The sequence below is a fragment of the Aptenodytes patagonicus genome, chromosome 5 (assembly GCF_965638725.1).
Source record: "Aptenodytes patagonicus chromosome 5, bAptPat1.pri.cur, whole genome shotgun sequence".
Lineage (NCBI taxonomy): Eukaryota > Metazoa > Chordata > Aves > Sphenisciformes > Spheniscidae > Aptenodytes > Aptenodytes patagonicus.
Genome location: NC_134953.1, coordinates 1,143,569 through 1,163,867, shown reverse-complemented (window position 1 = coordinate 1,163,867; position 20,299 = coordinate 1,143,569). Strand labels below are relative to the sequence as shown.

General features: G+C 39.2%; 1 protein-coding gene across 4 annotated transcripts in view; it reads left to right on the top strand.

The window, feature by feature from the left end:
• The window catches only part of GRID1 (glutamate ionotropic receptor delta type subunit 1), a 556,909-nt gene that overhangs the window by 292,191 nt on the left and 244,419 nt on the right, over positions 1-20,299 (top strand). For all 4 annotated transcript variants that reach the window (XM_076338287.1, XM_076338288.1, XM_076338286.1 and 1 more), the window contains one exon: positions 17,787-17,992. In XM_076338287.1, coding sequence (XP_076194402.1) covers positions 17,787-17,992 — 206 coding nt within the window. The remainder of the gene's footprint in view (positions 1-17,786; positions 17,993-20,299) is intronic.

Genomic DNA, 20,299 nt, shown 5'->3' with positions numbered 1-20,299 from the left:
ATGAGTTTGATATTGCTGAAGTAGCACTATGGATCTTCAGGAGCTGACTTCACTTTCTGAATTACAGCCAGGTCCTACCCTGCAAGGCAGTGGTTCTCCAAAATACCTCACCCAGCCCTGGTTCTTCTCCTTCCCCTCTCTTGTAGCTCTCCTGCCCTCTCCTCCATCCTGCCATCCCCTGCTGCAGCAGCTCTGGGAGGTGTGGGAAAAGTAACGCTCATGTGAAGTTGACGGGTACTGCACAGAGGCATCTTTGGGGGCGCAGGAAAGGATCCTGGCGTCACTGTTAACAAAATGTATGTTACGGTATCACCTGTAGCAAGGGAACTTTTGGGGTAAGCCGGTCTGCAAGAGTGAGAACATGTGAATTGGGAAGGGTTTTTGGGAGTCTCTGGCCACCTGCCTGGCCAAGCCAGGGCCGTGGCCACCCTGGCTGACTTGCAGTGCTTGGGGGAGCTCTGCCTGCTGTTTTACCGAATCCCTAAGGGGACCACACTGTTTCTGAGACACTTTAAAGTCGGGGACAGAGTTTTTAGGGGGAAGGGGAGAAGGTGATAGACCATTAATGAGGGGAGAAGGTGATAGACCATTAATGATTACATGGGAGGAATGACTGAGAGGTGAGGATGGGGTGAAAGTGGGGGTGTTCTGGTGTAGAGGTGAGTAGATGGGGACAGAGTCGAGTCCAGAGAATTGCACAAAAGAAAGAAGTGATGTTAAAGATTTTATAACCGCTGCTGTGAAGAATGATAGATTCTAATTTTATTAAGTCTCCGTTAGTTATATGCACATATTGAAAGCAAAAGCACAGAGTTATCACTTTCCGTGTAGTGTAATCCCTAAAAATCTTATCAGATAAATTTAATGAACCTGCAGGATATGGTAATTTTAATTTTCAGTCTAACATGACTTTCAGCTGCTTTTAGTAGAGGTTAAAAAGAAATTGGGCAACTCTAAGGGGAGCTTGACCATTTTGTTTGTAACAGTAATCAGATTATATGAAATCTAATAGTTAGAGAACTAATAATAGACATTCAAATTGGTTGAAGTGTGGGCTGCAACAGAAATAGGCACTGGACGTCTGATGAGTCTGAGACATCAGACGTCTGAGTATGTATATAGACCTTCGGAAAGTCTTTAAGAAGGAGAAAGAAGTAGTATCTGTCTAAAGACAGAATGATGGTCAACCTTGTTTTTTAAATCTCCATAGTATAACTTGTCCTTTCAACTCTCCAGACGTATTAGTTATGTAGAAAACTGCAACAAATGGCTGCTTATATCTTTAAAGGCTGTATTTGCAGCTTATTTTCATCTTTCCACTGACAATGTCACAATAAAATTGTAAACACAATTATAAATAGAAAAAAAGAAAGTTTAAACCCTTGTCTTACAAAAAAAATCTACAACATATGAACTTTAATTTCATTTTTTTATTTTTTATTTTTTTATTTATATATAATCCTGTTCAGTTGGCTGAAGGGAGTTGTAAATCAAAGTGACTATTTATTGCAATGGGAATAAGGGATAGGTTGGATAAAAAAAATTTAAAAAAGGAAGAAAAGAAATTAAGATATGAAACATCAAAGACAGTGTCAGATAAACATCACAAAAATTCATTTGCAGTAGTGAATTATAAAATTGGAAACAAGGAAAAGTGTTTGAACAGTTATTCTGTAAACTTATTTTCATCATAATATGTGTAAAATGCAAATTTTGATGGTTATGTAAACTGTTTTTGGTATGATTTATGCAATTCAAACCATATAATACAGTTGTTGTGGGATATTGTCTGAATACCAATGTAAATATTTCTTTTAAATGTTTCTAACTTTGAGTTTTTGGAGTATCTGAGTTTTTTTACTGGTTATTTTAAAAAATATATTATTTTAAATATTAGAAAAGGCAGATTTCAGAGCGAGGGAGGAATTAAGACAATAAGTCTATACAACTTAGTTTTCTTTCCTTGGGATAGATCCTTCTTGGAGTCGTGGTATTGTCTAATCATACAGAATGTGATACAGAGGCAACCGATAGTTCCATTTGCTTTCTTCTCAGTTTTGGGTTATTCAGCATGTATCCTTTCTTTTTTTGACTTCTGTGGTCAAGCTGTATGAACCCCTCCTGCAGATGAGATGGAAATTTCCATGAAACCTTGTGCAGTCACCTCCTCACAATGGTGCAGCACTGCTGAGAACGTACTTGGTTTTCTGCTCAGGTTTATTTTCAGGTTTATGTTGTTGCTTTCTTACCTTTGCAAATATTTTTTTAAGACTACACAAATGTTCATTAAGTTCAAAGAGTCAAAGATTTAAGGCCAGAATATTTTGACTCATTATGTAACACAAGCCATAGAATATCACATTTTTATTTTCAAATTAAGCTTATGAGTTCTTTCAGCTATTGCATATGTTTTAGAAAACTCTCTCATGGGGACTTGTAAACATTTAATCTGAACCACCACATCCCAAGGGAAAAATTCGCTAATAAGTTTGGTTGTTCAGTAGTTTAAGAAATGTGTTATTTGTTTTATTTGTTATGTGTTATGATTTACATAACACGTAAGGTGTTATGTTTTATTTGTTTTCTGATTGTTTTTGTTTAGATTCTGGCTAGCAGACCTCCCTCTGATGTTTTTCTGCTCACTGAGAGAGTTGTCTATGAGAAGTTTTATCCTCGTTTAAATTTTCATTAGACTTAACCTTCTATTCTATAGACAAAGTAGATTGAAGCTCTTCAGTCTCTCGCTATAAAGCTCGCTTCCCAGGCTCAATAATTTCTGTAGATCTGTCCTGGGTTTTTAACGTTTCCTTTGAAGGGTGGACGCTGGGACTGCACAGCGGTGTTGAAGTAGCTGCTTTCCTTATGCCGTTGAAGTGATGCCACATCTCTGAGCCTGCTTGATATTTCCTGCTTGCACGTCTGCCGAGGGAACGAACTCCTCAGGAGTGCACGAGTCTCTTTCTCCATTAATATAATACGGTAAAGGTTGGCCAAAATAGTAACCACTGAAATGCTTTTCAATTTGAAGTTTTCAAACGTGATTTAGGAAAGATTCTTTACCTTTAATTTATTTATTTAAAAATGATGATTTACTGGAAGCACCCTCCATAGCAACGTCTTTTCTTTTCCCAGCTCTTCTTTTGGAAGACTAGGAAAACAAGGCATCTGAGCATCAGCAAGCAGTGGCATTCGCAGCGGGTGAGAGTTGCACTCTGTTTAGCGTCCCCTCTTTGGGAGCAGACACATGATTCACAGATACAGCAGGGATAGGCACAGTGGGGCCTCTGGCCTTGTGCGGGACGGGAGAGAGGAGGAGGAGGAGCTGGCATCCACGTGGAAACAGGGAGGTGGCAGCACAGAGGGCAGAGTCTTCTGAAGGTGTAGTTTAACACGTTTTATGAATAAGATCATCCACGTTGATGGGTGATTGTCCTGGATAACTGCACATTGCCTGAAATCTTGCACAGTGTAGCTGACGCTTGATTTCTGAGTAAGAGTTCAAAGCAATGCGTACTTTTGCCTCTGAGAGAAGGAATCCAACCGTTGAATACAGAAAACACATTATCATGGAGGGGTTACCTTCCCTCACATAATGACTGTTACTCTTTCCTCCACCCGCCCCCCTCCCCCCGCAATGGAAAGACCCTTTCCATTTTCCAGAATCTAAACTTGAAAGACATGCTGTGATGTTTTGGCTGTTCATTTGGACGATTCTCAATCGGTTTTGGTTTGTGGTTTTGGTTTGGTTTGGTTTTTTCTTTCTTCAGAACCAGGTCAAAAATGTAAATGAAGTAACCGGCTTGAGGATACACCTCAGTTTGTGTTGGTTTTTTCCTTTCTGTTCTTTAGTAGTTGCTAAAAGAATTTGCCTCAATATTCCCATGGCACTCTTCGGTGTCCAGTTCTTTCATTTCACAGTCACCCTTGCTATCTCTCTTCACATCTCTTTAGCCCATGGGACTATGCACTTCACTAAATCCGCTGCAAATTTCAGATGATTCATTCTCTTCTAAGCAGTTTTTTTACTCACTGTCTCTTCAAATTGTCATCAGCATACTGCAAAGTTCAAGAAGTCTTTTTTTTTCCTGGTATGTTTATCCTCAATTAACTAGTCTATATTCATTCTAATCCTCCTTTGGCTTCTGCTTTTAAATTGTACCATGTTTGCTCAAGGAAAATATTTTTATTGCTTGTTTTTTATTGCTATAGCAATGGAGTCCTATTACTCCTCCCTGCCTCTCATGCTGCAGAGTTTTAAACAGATACTCATGTTTTTGGTAGGACTTTTCCTACTTGGGGCTGGGAAAGACTGCTTATATACATATAGGTAAACCTCTCCACATTGTAGAATCAATAAATTGATCACTGATCACTTCAGATGGAAATGGATGACTGCTCTATAGGAAGAGAGTAGGGACTTATTCCACTCTTTAAAATTAAATTTGAATTGTATGTTTCAATCAGTGAAATATAAAATAGCAAAATTAAGATGATATAAATTCATGTATGTATATATGATCCCATTGTACTTGTATGAAGTAAAAGAGGATGTGGGAGTTACCATATTGGAGGGGAATGTGAGTGTGCAAATCAGAGATACATGAGCAGAAAGAACAGGAAAATGTCATAATCTTTTTTTTTTTTTAAACTTGGAAGACTTGGTAATAAGGGTTGAAAGAAAGCATAAATCAGGATACTATTACAATACAGCCAGAAACTGATATTTTTAGTATTAGACTCTTTCTACATAAAAAATGAGAAAAAAAATAGATCCTGCTGTATAAAGAATTTGATCAGTGACCTCCTAACTCTCAAGAGCCTAACTTCCATCTCTCTCTTTTTCTGGTGTTAAAACACGTTTTGCTGGTCATTCATTCCACTCTTTTGAGTAAAAGAGCTGTGTTCATACAAACACTGAATCCTTGTTTCCAGGGGAAAAAAATGATTCTTTTTCATGCAAACAGTAGATAGTGTAATAGGGCCTCGGAGGTGGCTGGGGTGCGAGGTTTCAAATGCTGTCAGTGGATATGCACAGCAGTGGTTCTGGGGACATGTCAAAAGAAATGAAGTGTGAAACTGTATCTGCAACCTCTTGCCAGAAGGTTTTGAAATAAGGGTGTTTCCAGCGGTTTACATGGCTGTCTCATTCCCTGAAGTTTACAGCTATATTGTCTGCGCTGCTGTAGAAGTCATTGTAGTTATATGTCAGGAGATGCATCTAAATAAATATTAAGGGTGAGAAGGAGGAAGGTGCAGATGAAATCTGTTAATGTACTCAGTGACCAAATGCAACCTCATGATAGTGAGTATATGAATGAATGAAGAGATTTGAAGAAATACCTGAACTGGAATGAACCTCATTTTTTTGCTAAAATGAGTAGATTGAGATGATAAAATAACAGAGAGATCTTAGCTGAAGAAAATCACTCAGTGTTATTTTGCCTTCCAAAGATTTCCAGCTGGCATTCTTAAGTGGTCTTTCAGAGATCTGGGTCATGTTCTCCTGACAAGAAGTCTTTCACCCCACCCCTGCCCCCCCCCCCAGTTATTAATTATGTTAACCAAATATATTTCAGACACAGAAGTGCTTGAACATATTATGTAGCGTCAAAGCACTATGATTATCACGATGATTAAACTCAAACCTTAAGACAACTAAAAGAGGCATTAGATATACTTGGTGCATGAATGAGCTAGTAGAATGAGAAATGATAGTCTTTATCTGGCTATTTTATGATAATTGCAGTATGTGGAAGATATCAAGCTCTGCCTCGTTATAGCTTTAAGATGTGTTGTGTCCCAGGAATAAAAACCTGGGATTGATTCTACCTGCAGTGAGGAGCAGAATAAAAGATAAAGGTAAAATAAAAACTCTGTATGTTAATCTGAAAACCTGCAGCTGTTACATCTAGAGTTCAAATAGACTTTCCATGCCTTTATACTAAAACATCACATGGTTAAATTGTTCTCATGAACTCAGCAGGTTTAGTTTTTTTCGCAGGAATTGGAATATGTAAAAGTAATGTGAATTTACTAGTTATATTTTCAATCTTTTATATTTTCCTTTCACTACATTGTAATAATGTAATCTTTTCTTAATGAGAGGGTTCTGTTTTCCCCTCCCCAGCTATTCCACAAGAATCGAAAAATGAGAAGTCAGTAATTACATTAAAATCTTGTCCTTACCTGATTGATGGATTTTTGGATGCCTGGCAGTAACATATTACCCCATCCTTTCTGGCACGACACCTTGTCCTCTTCCAAGCCATTGCTTTATGTAAAGTAACTGAAATTAGCACAGTGTCTGCTTCTGTGAACTATGTTAAGGGGTGCAGATTTGCCAGCGCCCACCAAAGCTACCAGTACCTGCATGGTGCTGCTCAGCCAGAGATGTTCTTCACAGCCTTTTCTAATGACAAAATTTTTCCTGGTGACATTCAGAATTGCTTAATTCCTTTCCAGTAAATTAAAAGACATTAGCTAAGGAATTAAGTTAATTGGAGGGGGGGGGGGGGGGGGGAATAGACCTCTTCTTTCAAATATTAACCTTAGGGTATATTGGACTTCCTAACTGGCCTTCATACTAATGGCTGCAATCAGTAGATAAAAGCTTGTCAGATTTTGGGGGAGCTGCACAGAAGCTTTGTCTCAATGAGTCCCACAATCAAATCTCAGTCTAAACTTACTGAAGCATATAGCTCTCTTGTTTCATTTACTCATAAATATATGTAAAGGAGATGCTGTAATAAACCCCAATTTTATAATTATGCAAATAAAAACCTCTAGCATCACTGAAGTAAACTGAGAACCCTGAATACTTCTTGTTTTGGAATGTCAAGTTTTGTTTCCCCTGTCCAAGCACTTAGGTATCTCTGAGAGTAGATTTTAAAATTACTTTCTAGTTAGTTGCGACTAGATTTTTTTTGAGATTTACCCTGCTGCCAAACTGGGGATGGTTTTGACTAGCAAACAAAGGACACTCTTACTGTACTTGACTGCTTTTATTCAAATAAAGGTATTTTAATTAAATTTGTGTGGGACACGCTGATGGAGTCAGAAAAGTCTATGTAGCATTATGCTCCCGTTTTCCCATTGTCCCTTTCTATAGCTGAGTTTTTAATGAGGAGACGCTATTTTCCTAAGCCTGTAAATATTCCTCTTTGCTGCTGCTCTGTAGAAATATAGTAAAGAGAAGAAGAAAACCTGTTCTTACAGATGGTTGTTAATTTTCAAATGGAGTGCTTCAGTGAAACCTGGGTAATTGCTCTTGTGTCTGGGCAAATATGAAACAAATCATGGGCGTGCTTCTCAAGAGCAAGTTTACTGTGCCTTCACAAAGGCCACGTGTTAAGTCATGGGCGCAAGCTGTTCAAATATCAGGGTTGTAGTTTGGAGAGGAGGGTTGCACAGGAGGATTGGTTAAAAAGGCGTGAAGCTTTTTGCTTTGTTTTTATTGCTGTTTTGAGGAAGGAGGGCTTCACATCCAGGAAGGTGGAAGTGCGTTCTTCACATTTGAAGTGTTTATCTTGATTATCATCGGAGGAATAAATCACAGTGTGTAGTAGCTGTGTGAACACATATTCGTGTGTTGAGAGATTTTGTTTGTGGGAGGAGACTTGGCATTGAGCTTCCTCACACAAACTAAATACACACTTGAATGTTTGTAGGACTACGGCCTAAAACATCTCATTTTTCAGTCTGTTAAATTTTGTTTAAAATATGATGAGTAGAGTGTTTTTTGGCACCACTCTTGGTAGAGTGTACTGCCTCAGTTTTACCAGTTGTCTTTTCAGTAATCAGTATTTGTTGTTTTCCAAAAGCATGGAGCTAACAGAGGGATGCCTGAGGAGGTTTCAGCTGTGATGACAATGTATAAGCAGATTCGTGTTTTTATTCTCTAGCACATTGTTTCCAAGTTTTTTTTTTTTCTTTTTTGTTTTGTTTTCTTCTGGGATCAGAGTCATGTTGTTAGAGAATGGAGTACTTGTATTTGCCACCATACTAAAAGTAGTTGTCATAATGCAAATGAATAATTGGTGACTGATTTCCCTCCCCCCCCCCGTTTGTTTGTTATTGGCATATTCCTATAAGAGGGACTAATTGACGGTCGTTATATGTGACATGAACTTAGTTTTTGTTTTCAACTCCCTCCTGCTCCCACCAAGAGATTTGTTACCTCAGTAAGGATCCTTCTCATCTTGCTTTTAACAGAAAACACTGGAGAACAGAGGAGTCTATAACTGATTTTTGTATCCTTTTGCCTTTTTGTGCAGAGTTTTATGGAGGCTGTATTGCAAAAATGGGCTTTAAAAAAAGTAGGAAATTGAAGGAGGATACATAACTTTTCTAATTTTCTGAATTCAGTGTCTATATGAAAATGTACTTTGTGAGTCAAACAGCTAGCCAAGGAAATTAAACTTCAGATACCACCATCCTCATTACAGCCTGATGGACATCATTTAAGTAAAACAAGGATTGGCCAGAGAGTCCTCCTTCCTGAGTTCTGAGCTAAAAATATACACGCTGTTGTCCTTAGCTTGCCAGCAGGCGACCAAATATTAGCCAAGTAGTTCAGGATGGGCTTGCCAGGGCAGGTGAGCTCTGTGCAGCTCAGTGCCACGCTCAGGCTCCACGTGAGCTGGCGTCCGTACGGTGCACGTGGTGCAGCGGCACAGAGCCTTCCTGGTAATTGCAGCCCGGCGCTGACAGGGTCACAGCGCACTGTACTCATGGTGATAAGGCTCGAGACGAGGTGTGAATTCAGTGCCCCTGTACCACCTTGTACTGAATGCTCTGAAAAACGAGCAATGGAGGGAAACTGTGGCATCTGCCAAAGTGACGTCTAGATTTCTCGGTGTAGAATATTGGAGATAGTACAAAATTAACATCAGTAAGGGCTTGATTGTCCAAAATCTGAAACTGGCTGAGAAATAGTAACCTTAAAGAGAATTCCTGTTTCCTCAGTGAAGAGGACTCCATCCCTAGATGATGACAACAACATGAGAGCTGGCAGCTCTGACAGCCTTTCTGCTACTTGTGTGCCCAGGGCACCTGACTTTTACTTGAACCTACAGAAATACTCCAGTGGGAGAAAGTTTCTTCAACAGAGAGTTAAATTATTATTTGCCGACATGTAGTTAAGTAGGTATAACAGCAGCTAGCTCCTGTAATAGGAGCTTTATTAATAATACTTTATTATACTGTACGGGTGCGTATAAAGTACATTGAGATCCTTAGCTGAAAGGTGGTGTATAAATGCAAGCAATAATTATTGTTACACATATAAAAGAATAAGGTCTTCCTGCCAGTAGCATTTCCTGAAGGGGGAATTTAATTTATTTATCTGCAGTAATTTTATTGCAGTCTTTCTTGAGATCGGAATATGCAATATTTAACGTTGATTTAAACAAGAGGGAGACTCACTCTACAATCCATTAAAACCAAAGGGATGTGCTTCTACCTTCTTTTTGCTGGATGCTTGGCTATACACACATGCGGAATGAATCTCTATCAAATTCTCAGGTGACTTCTGGTTTTCTCTGAATGAGAAGAGATCATAGAATCATAGAATAGTTTGGGTTGGAAGGGACCTTTAAAGGTCAACTAAAAAGGGTTCAACCCCCCTGCTTGTGGGCAGGGACGTCCTCAACTAAATCAGGTGATGCCTTTTGTATCTCTATTTAAGGCATTCCCTTTGCACATTTGGTTTGTTTCGGGATGTGCTTATTTGCATTTGCTTATCCCTACTTTAGGGTTACCGCTCTTATTTTTGAAGGACATACTTCATGTGTCAAAGTACAATAACCAAACTTACCATACAGTAACAGCTTCTTAACAGTAACAATAGCACTTGTGTTACAGCAGGCAGGTTTACAGTCCCAACATCCTAAATGGACATTATTAATTCAGACGTTCATGTAAAATAATATGGCTTCAGGAAGGCGCATCTCAGCCCTCCAAAAGAAAACACATATATTTTCCTAATGTACTGGTGGATGAATGTTTAGGATTGCTTGTACTCAGCCATGACAAATATTAGGCTCAGTAATTTAGTACAATAATTAAAATTATTTTAGGTGAAAGAAATATTTTGTTTAAACTTAGGATATATGTCAGCAAAAGTATAGTTTCTGTCAATATATCTGTTTTTGTCTCATAAGAAGATACAGCAATAACACTGCATAGTGTCTTTAAAAGTATTTTAATGTATTAACAGCAGTAGTGAGATGAGAAGCTATTACAGCTCATTTGGGTGGTTTACCATTGGGCAAACAGTTGGCAATTATTGCACGTGGAAGAATTAAATGGATGATTTGAATGGAAATGCTAGTTCTTCAGTGAATTCCCTTTGTACATAAATTGTAACATATGTCCACATTTTTTCCAACAGTAATGAATTTCCTGAGGTTGTTTCCCTTGTGGTTTTGAATGCTAAGTGTTAAAATCCAGCGGGAGAAACCTGTAGTTGACCTTTCACGCTAAATGTGAAAGGGCTATTGTAGCCTTTAAAAGGCTTTTGTGCTTCTGGGCCTCCTGGGGAGCTCCAGTTACCTTCAGACTGGATCACCTGTTTCAGGAATGAAGCATCAGTTGTGCAGAGTAACTTTTTAATATTTTTAATAGTGTTGTCTGCCTTCTGTGACAGGTCAAATCTGAAAACATCTGTTTGTGCATGCAACACATCTGGCTTTATGGTGTGTTCTGTCCCTTTCCCATCTGTTCAGGAGTGAAAATCACCAATACCTATGATTTGTCTCTATTCAAAGTCCTTTTCATATTAACAGCCTCATAACAAAATCGATGTAGGCAGTATAACTGCCCAATAAAAAATTTCCTGCAGCCATTATACAGGCTTCAGCCTTTGATATCATAAGGGCTTCTGAGTAGACCTTTGCATTTGATTAATCCTGATGCTTGTACCAGAACACATCTGGTAAGATTTTCAGTTTCTACGGAAAGGTGGTCAAATGTCAGCCTGTGACCTAGATTTAAATGGCAAAACAATGTTCCCTGTATTTTTCAAAGATTACATTTCTGATAGCCTACTTTACTCTTTCCAGAAATCCCTGATTTCTTGCTTTGAGAAGAGGCTATGCAGTTTCTAGGTCCGAATGGCATTACGTAGTGCCTGGCTGGTCAGGCAGTGCAGGCGCTGGCGCGTTGCTTTGTGTTTGATCGATGTTAGTAGAACTGTCCAGGAGAGAAAGTTGTAAAAAGGGGAAAGGAGCGTCCAACAGGATCCTGAAAACTCCCAGGTTAAAATGCTGAAGGTGAACTGATCTGGATGCTCGTCGTTTACATGGGCTTAAAGGGAGACTGTGCTGTTCTGTGAGGGAGAAAGCCCTTGAGGGCTACAATGCAGAAGTACACCCGTGTAGTGCATAGAAATACGTAGAAACCACCCCTGCCTGAGGAATCCCATGCACTGCAAACTGTGAATTGTTGGGAGAATGTCAGAGGGAAGTATCGCTGCACGAAATGCTCCTGTTTTACACTCTGTTTATCAGAGACAGGTTATGGAGCTCAGCAGAACTTCCTGTCTGGTCTCATCTGGTACAGGTTATTATCGTATATAAGCGGAATAATAAAAAAAATCCAATTTAATGTATGAATTTATTGTACTTGCCATTATATGTACTTGCTATAATAACTATTGTCTAGTTACTGAATTCCTTCATTTCTTTAAAAAAAAAAAAGAAAATAAAATGGGGTATGATTGCAGAGCTGTTACTTTGAGCTCTGGTGTATCTAAAAGCATGCAAGAAGGCAAAGATTTTTTTAGCAGAAAGTTTTTGAAGTGAAACTTCATTAGGAATGAGGTGACTAAATCACAGACATTGTTTTGAAATTGCGAGTTTAATGTTTGTAGAAAAATTATCTGGCTGATAACAATTATCTTAGCAGTGATCGTGTGTCTCTGCCTGACATATTCTCACGATGAAATGTGGTAGATGGAGAGCGGTTGTAAGAACAGAGGAAAAAAAAATTATAAAAGTAGAAAATATACCTTACTAATATCATTTCACATTTGCACTGGGATCCAATAAGCATTTATGTTCAAATATTAATGTAGTCATATCTATTATAACAGACTGTTATTATACTTTCTGGTCTAATCACTCTGAGCGGTTAAAATCATATTGTAAGTATTTTAGGTTGAAAATTTCAGTGCTTGCTCAAAGTCTAATTTTTCTAAATGATTTGGACAAAATAATTCCCTTTTGGAAGCATAAATAGTAATCTTCCCTCTTTTGTTTGAAGGAAGAGAATTTTGTTATTTGCTAACTTAAGAATAAGAGCTACTTCTGAAGTACGTCCACTTCCAGTTTTCTAAAATACTAGAGTATATTCAAATCCTTCAAGTAGGTTATTATCTGTAGCAAGGACCCAAAGATGGTATTCAAAATCATTCATTCAGAAAGCTTACAATGCAGCAGGAGTCTAACCATCAGGATGTGCGTCTCTTTTCTTACACCAGTCGTCTTATCCCTTATTTCTTACGTAAACAATTTGCAGTTGCAAAAATGAATAGCCATTGTAAAACAAAACAAATGAAACCCATGAAACTGAAGTGCTTTAGGAAACCTGTTTCAGAGTGCTTATAGGTTATCTTCCAAATCAGTGAATCCTAGAATGGGTATTTTATTCTGTCTTAAGAAATGAAATAATAAGTGGGAAATGTTCTGTCCAATTTGCAGTCAAGAGAGACAAACCTACAGTAAAGCAGAGTATCTTTGTATTAAAGGTAAGAAATAGTAATTTTTGTCTTCTCTTGGAGCTTAAGTATAAGGAAAAATGCCTTGATATTGTTCCTAAAATGTTGGAAAAAGTGAATATATTTTTTTACAAGTGTAATAAATACTAAAATAATGAAACTATCCAAGTCTCCTTGACACTCTTCTCACTACTTTAAATGTATCGCCAAAATAACACTCAAATAACACTAACACTGGAAAAAAAAAAAGTGTGAAGTGTAGAGCCTACAATCAGCAAATGAAAAACTCAAAAGCTCATTGTTTCCTGCCTGATCTCATTGTTTTTCACACTTATTTACTTTTCCCTCTTACAAATGTACAAGTGAAAGGATTGGTGTAGGTCACTTGAAAATAGAGCTTGGTGATGGTACTTCAGTCCTCCCAGAATTTACTTTGGTGATGGATAAGAATGAAAGGGTGCAAAATGATTTCTTGGTGCTTCTTTAGCTTTGCCTTCAGCTCCAGCTTGGTACTTCAGTTTGCTTCCAGCTGTTTTCTACCCAAAGTAAAATGTTTCCTACCCATGTGCTGCCTCTATTTCTGTCAAGTTGGGGTTAGGAACTGGTGTTGAAAAGTCAATATACTGCTCTCTACCTCCTGGAAATTCCTTTCTACAATGAGCCATTCTTAAAGGCCAGCTGTGCCAAACCACACGGCTGTTTCACACAGAAGTAATAGCTTAAAGCTGCTTGTGTCAAGGCCAAGAATCAGATCCTGTAAATTTATGAAAGATGAATGCTATGGTAGACTCTGTGAACTTTTTTAATATAAACAAGATTATAGATAATCTAATAAAAATGAATTACTTTGTAGATGACAATAAGATTTACATACAGGTAGCCAACGCCACATTTAGTACTATTCTTTCACGTTTGTGTTCCAGTCAACCAGCGCAGTGACCAGCCTGACCTCCAGGAGGAAATGATACATTCCAGTATTCCTTAAAGCACAGTAAAGCCCTTTATTTATGGCAAGCATTAGTTTTGCAGTCACAGTGACAGAACTCATATCTTAGCAGCGCATCAAGGCTTTCCTTCCCTCCTTGTAATAGTTATCGCTGAAATTGTCTCGTTCTTCTGTTCTCAGACCTGAACATATGGTATGTTGTCAGTTAGGAAGAAGGCTCTCAGCCGCAGAGATTCTCTCTCCAGCCAGATGTAACAGAAGAGACACAAAGTTCATAGGAAGTTCACTTTTCTTATGAAGCTCCAGTGAGTTAGTTCCAATTCCAACCTGCTAATTTCACATGACTGTGGTTGACACTAGAGTATTGTAAATGCATCCAATTATTATATGGTTTTACAGATCACTTTTATGGGAAATGCTCACCTGAGCGCATTTTGTATAGTCATTTTCCTTCTGGAGTGCAGGTGTCACATCATCTTCAAGAAACTGATGTTCTCTAAAGAGAAATTTTCAAATATTGTCTCTGAAATTCTGCATGTTGAGCATGCACAAATCTGGAGGGCAATTAGATAATTAAAATAGTACTATGTGATTTTTATGGTTGAATGTAGGCTACACCCTGAGCAAAAGTAACTAATTGGAAAACTGCAGGCAGAGATAGCTGTAGGTGGTGTAGTTACAGCAAACTGGTCTTTCATTTGTCGGAAGCTCTAGACAGAAGAGTTTGACTGTGATTGAGTTTGGATTGCTATACTTTTCCGATAAAGTATGAAATAAATGGGCACAAGGAATTATTTTACTAGTAATAGTTCAGGATAAATCTCTAATGTTAGACTCTGAACTTTTTAATAAAAAGTCGCTGTTAAGACTACAAGAGATAGAAAGCACATGTATTTTAACAGACAAAAGAATTTATAGAATCCTTTATTTTTATTAAATTCCATGTGAATTTTATAAGATTCCTTTTAGTCTTGAAGAAAATGAAGGATTAACTGACCTAAATTATGAGAAGTGGAAAGAAATTCATAACTGTTTCTGTGAATATTTCCATTTGAGCTGCCAAGGAACAAAGCTCAGTTTTTCTTTTATGTTGCGTGGATTTGTGATCTACTAAATGGAGGAAAAAAAAATGAGGGCATCAAACTCACTCTCTTATGTGATATGTCAGATAAAATACAACTGAGCCTAATTAATTATGATTTATAAACAGATGCTCCTGCATATGTGCATGTGTTTGTGTATTTATGTACTGATACATTTTAAGAAATCATTGCCCTCTTGGTAATGATTACAAATAATTATTTGTGAAAAAAGATCCCATTATGTAGGCACCTAAAACTGTTACTCACCTCTGAAAACACTGCTCTTCAGCTCCCATTTCCAGCTCTGAATTCCCACCAGGCCTTCTCCTCCTCCCCAGTGTCACGTAGGAACAGGCATGTCAGCGTTCAGGAAGATACAGTCATGCAGTTCTTTCTAATTGCCGACACTGAATAATTTCACATTCACTTATATCTGTGAAAAACTGACAGATTGTGCTTGTACCTTTGAGCTTGGACAGCCTCTTCCATCTCAAATCTTACTTTGTTTTCAAGCTGGAAAAAGTCTGAATCCTTTCCATTTTTTTCAAACTGGGAAATAGCCTGTTTTCCTTGGGGGAAAAATTTTTAAGGGAATACAAAATGCTCTTCCAAGTCCAAATAGTCTTACCGTGTGCATCAAGTATTTTGCACTGGTCTACAACAATATTTCTAACCAGTAGTTCAGCAGGTCAGCTGAAAACACAAGGCAACAAACCTAGAGCAATATCAGCACAGTTAATCTTTTGTAAACAGCTTTCCTTTGTGCAGTGATTACATAGGATGCTTGCACAAAAAGACAAGTCGTTACTAAACCATAAAAAAGGGAACTTTATTACTGCTTGTCAAGCACTGCAGTAATTTGGAAGGACTAAACATCATTAAAAGAAAAATCTTTGTTTCTCCTGTATCACAGATCCATAAAGCGAGCATAGGTATAGTAATGAATGCTAGTTTACTGAATTTAAATTAGCAAAATCCAAACTTAGCTTGACAACTTTAATAAAATACTTTAACCTGTAAACAATAGTTGTTTGTCACTGTCATTATTTCAGCACACCTGCAATATTTAGCACTCATACAAGTGCTAAAGTCTTCTGGCATTTTCCAGAAACACCTGCATAACAGTAAACCCCTTCCTTTCCTCAGTGACTCAGGATTTTAGACAGTAAGCAAGCCTAGCAGGTATTTGACAGTGTGATAAAACTGCTGTAGGCTTGCCTAAGTCACCAGCAAAACCCTCAGGAGTTCACCTTTCCTGATGGTGGGGTTGGCTGGAGTGATGATCCTATCAACTAAACCCGGGTTAAAAAGGCAGTAAAGAGTCTGCTGTGGTTGGCACGTTCTTAGCTTAATTTCTATTCCTTTCTGATGTTTCTCTAATTCAGCTGTTTTCTGAAGCTGAATTAATCGCATTACCAAGCATTCCCATGTTTGGATAGAAGCATGAAGCTACTCAGGGTAACTTTCAGTGCTTTTCTTTTGGATCTAATGTTTGCTAGTTATCTGTTGACCCTAATATATATTGCACTTGCACGTGAGCTAAATTCTTTAACTGGTGTATCCTCACAAGGTGTTACTTGTATTCAGGGTTCATACAATGTTTTTTTAGGGGGAGAAAAAAGAAGTTCATGTGTATATTCTATGGCCATGCAACACCAAGATTGGTGGTGGTCTAAGAGCCCACCCAGATGGGGCTATACTGATTAGATGTCTCATCCAACCCAGATGGAATGCTACTGACTTGAATCAGACTGCTTTTCAGTCCTCTGACTTTAGCAGCGTCTGTGGTATTGATACTTAGAATTTCATTAGAAGTTGGTTACTCGCAGGATTTAAAAAAAAACCACCAGCTGTTACAATCTAGTTTATAGAGATCCATAGAGTTAGAGTAAAGTTTTCTGAAGAGTGTGTTTTGTTATGAGAACAGTAAATGTACTCTAACTTACACCATTCGGCTTCACCCACAAGCTGAAATTTGATGATAAATGTGTGAGAAATGAATGTGAGAAAAGACGGTTAAATACTTTCTTATTCAAGACAAGTTATATGTGTTTCAGATAGAATTAAGGGCTCCTAATGATGGTACAGCTGTGATCAGGTCACTGTTAATTTTGAGACAACCTTGTTCAATATAAGCTCTGACCTTGCTCTAAATTCCACTACAAAATAAAAACTCATACATTTATTATAGAAAAATGCTTAGAGTCATAAAGACAGAATACAGTTTGAACCAGCAGATTCATCATGAAAATAATATAAAATGTGTGCTCCTCCATGTAAATGTCCTAACAAACGTGGTTAGGAAAATAGATTTTTTTCAATCAGCCTGAAGTTGAGGGACAGAGCTCAAAGGAACAGGTTTTGAAGGGGCTTGTTTGCATGGTTTCCCCTACTGAAAGCCAATTTTCTTGCACTATAATATATGCTAATAGTTTGGGGCTTTGTGTACTGCTTCACAGGTTTACAGGTGAATGGTAAGCCTCTGATTAGGTAGGTTATTTATAGGAGGGGAAGAGAAAAAAAGGGGTCAAAAGGAGGGCTGTGTATTTTCTGGATATTGTAATTTTTTCATGGAAAAAGCAGGCTTGATCTTATGTAAGATAGGTTGAGGTAGAAGGAAAGAAGTTTAGGGGTGAGTGATTTATCCCCCTACTTATTTATCTGTTCCTGGATTTATGCATTTAAACTGTGATATTGTTGGGGTGGGACTGTCTTTTTGTTTGTGCAGTGTTAAGCCCTGTGGCCTTGAGCTTCGGAGGAGGTATCCACAGCCGCCCAAATACGTGAACTGGCTCTTCCTAAGAGTCATTCAGAGACCTCTGGGGAAAGATAATTGATGGAGTTTCCCTGTTGGCATTGGCTGTGACAGGGAGCTGTGGAAGATGGCTGTGTGGAATACTCTTCTTCTGACAGCACTGCAGGAAAAAGTCTTTTTCCACCTAATTAGTGATGCTTGCCTAATTGGCGAAGGTTGATGCAGTGGTTTTTTTTTCTTTTCTTTTCTTTCTTTCTTTCTGCCCCCGCCCCTCTCCCCGTGTTACAGATATACGCGGACTGCAGGGATTTCTCGATCAGGCCTCAAGACTGGGACTTGATGTATCATTACAAAAAGTGGACAGGAACATCAGCAGAGTCTTTGCCAACCTTTTCACTACCATGAAAACCGAAGAGCTGAACCGCTATCGGGACACATTGCGAAGGGCTATCTTACTCCTAAGTCCACGGGGAGCCCAGACTTTTATTAATGAGGTCAGTGCACAGTTGTTTTTATCATCAACATTTCAGGAACATATACGATGACTTATGTGATACCTTGCCACGTTTTCTGAAGTGGTAGATTTTGACAATGCTGGTTGGTAAATGTCAAATAAGACTGTCAGACTCTAGTGTTGGAGAATTGAAATGTCAGGTACTCCATGTAATGCATACTTTGTGGTTAATGCAAACAGAACAGCATGGGCCTGATGGGCACTTTCAATATAATGTACAGCTCTATGGGGCAATTCTTTTTTTCTGGTTGTCTTCCATACCAACACTTTTGACGTGGATTTCAACCACTGTCTACAAGTTACCAGAAAATCTACTGTAGTCTATTAGAAATGGAACATAATGTACCTGGGAGAGTCATCTTTGCTGTGGAAATCTCCAAATTCATGTTAAAAGGCCATGTTACTGATGTTTGAAAGCTGAATCACAGTGTTTTTATCAAATGTGAAGTAGAAATTACATGTTTGTCTCTTTTTCTTAATGATTTCTTGAAATCAACGAGGCTAATTAGGATGGGGAGATAGCTGTTGGGCAAACTTGTAATTAATGTTGTGCTGTGGGCTAATTTTTGGCATTAATTAGTTTTATCCAGCTTTTTTAATATTAAATAATGAATTATTTTTCAGTGCTTTAGATGTCAGAGTTGAGAATGAGAGTTGGATCCTCAGTATAAGTTTACGTGTATTCATTAGCTAAGAATTTGGCAATGAAATAGTTTTTTTTCAATTCTTTTTTTAACTGACCGGGGATAAGACCAAACCAAGATATTAAAATGTGGATGAGACCTGTTTCCAATTATCAGTTTCGCTGTATCAAAGCCTGCTAAATTAAAACAAAACAAAACAAACAAAACATTAAATTAGAATCATAGAATTGTTTAGGTTGGAAAAAACCTTTAAGGTCATCAAGTCCAACCGTTAACCCAGCACTGCCAAGTCCACCACTAAACCATGTCCCTAAGCACCACATCTACACGTCTTTTCAATACCTCCAGGGATGGTGACTCCACCACCTCCCTGGGCAGCCTCTTCCAATGTTTCACCACTCTTTCAGTAAAGACATTTTTCCTCACGTCCAATCTAAACCTCCCCTGGTGCAACTTGAGGCCAATTCCTCTTGTCCTATCACTTGTTAGGACACCTACCTCGCTACAACCTCCTTTCAGATAGTTGTAGAGTGATAAGGTCTCCCCTCAGCCTCCTTTTCTCCAGGCTAAACAACCCCAGTTCCCTCAGCCGCTCCTCATCAGACTTGTTCTCCAGACCCTTCACCAGCTTCATTGCCCTTCTCTGGACACGGTCCAGAACCTCAACATCCTTCTTGGAGTGAGGGGCCCAAAACTGAACACAGTATTCGAGCCTGTGCGGCCTCACCAGGGCCGAGTACAGGGGGACAATCACTTCCCTACTCCTGCTGGCCACACTAGTTCTGATACAGGCCAGGATGCCATGGGCCTTCTTGGCCACCTGGGCACACTGCCGGCTCATGTTCAGCCGGCTGTCGACCAACACTCCCAGGTCCTTTTCTGCCAGGCAGCTTTCCAGCCACTCTTCCCCAAGCCTGTAGCGCTGCATGGGGTTGTTGTGGCCCAAGTGCAGGACCCAGCTCTTGGCCTTGTTGAACCTCATACAGTTGGCCTGGGCCCATCGATCCAGCCTGTCCAGGTCCCTCTGCAGAGCCTTCCTACCCTCGAGCAGATCAACACTCCCGCCCAACTTGGTGTCGTCTGCAAACTGACTGAGGGTGCACTCAATCCCCTCATCCAGATCATCGATAAAGATATTAAACAAGACCGGCCCCAAAACTGAGCCCTGGGGAACACCGCTCGTGACCGGCCGCCAACTGGACTTAACTCCATTCACCACAACTCTCTGGGTCCGGCCGTCCAGCCAGTTTTTGACCCAGCGCAGAGTCCACCTGTCTAAGCCGTGAGCCGCCAGCTTCTCTAGGAGAATGCTGTGGGAGACAGTGTCAAAGGCCTTACTGAAGTCCAGGTAGACCACATCCACAGCCTTTCCCTCATCCACTAAGTGGGTCATCTGGTCATAGAAGGAGATCAGGTTGGTCAAGCAGGACCTGCCTTTCACAAACCCATGCTGACTGGGTCTGATCACCTGATTATCCTGTATGTGCCGTGTGATGGCACTCAAGATGATCTGCTCCATAACCTTCCCCGGCTCTGAGGTCAGACTGATCGGCCTGTAGTTCCCTGGATCTAGATGGGTGTCACATTTGCTAACCTCCAGTCAACTGGGACCTCCCCGGTTAGCCAGGACTGCTGATAAAGGA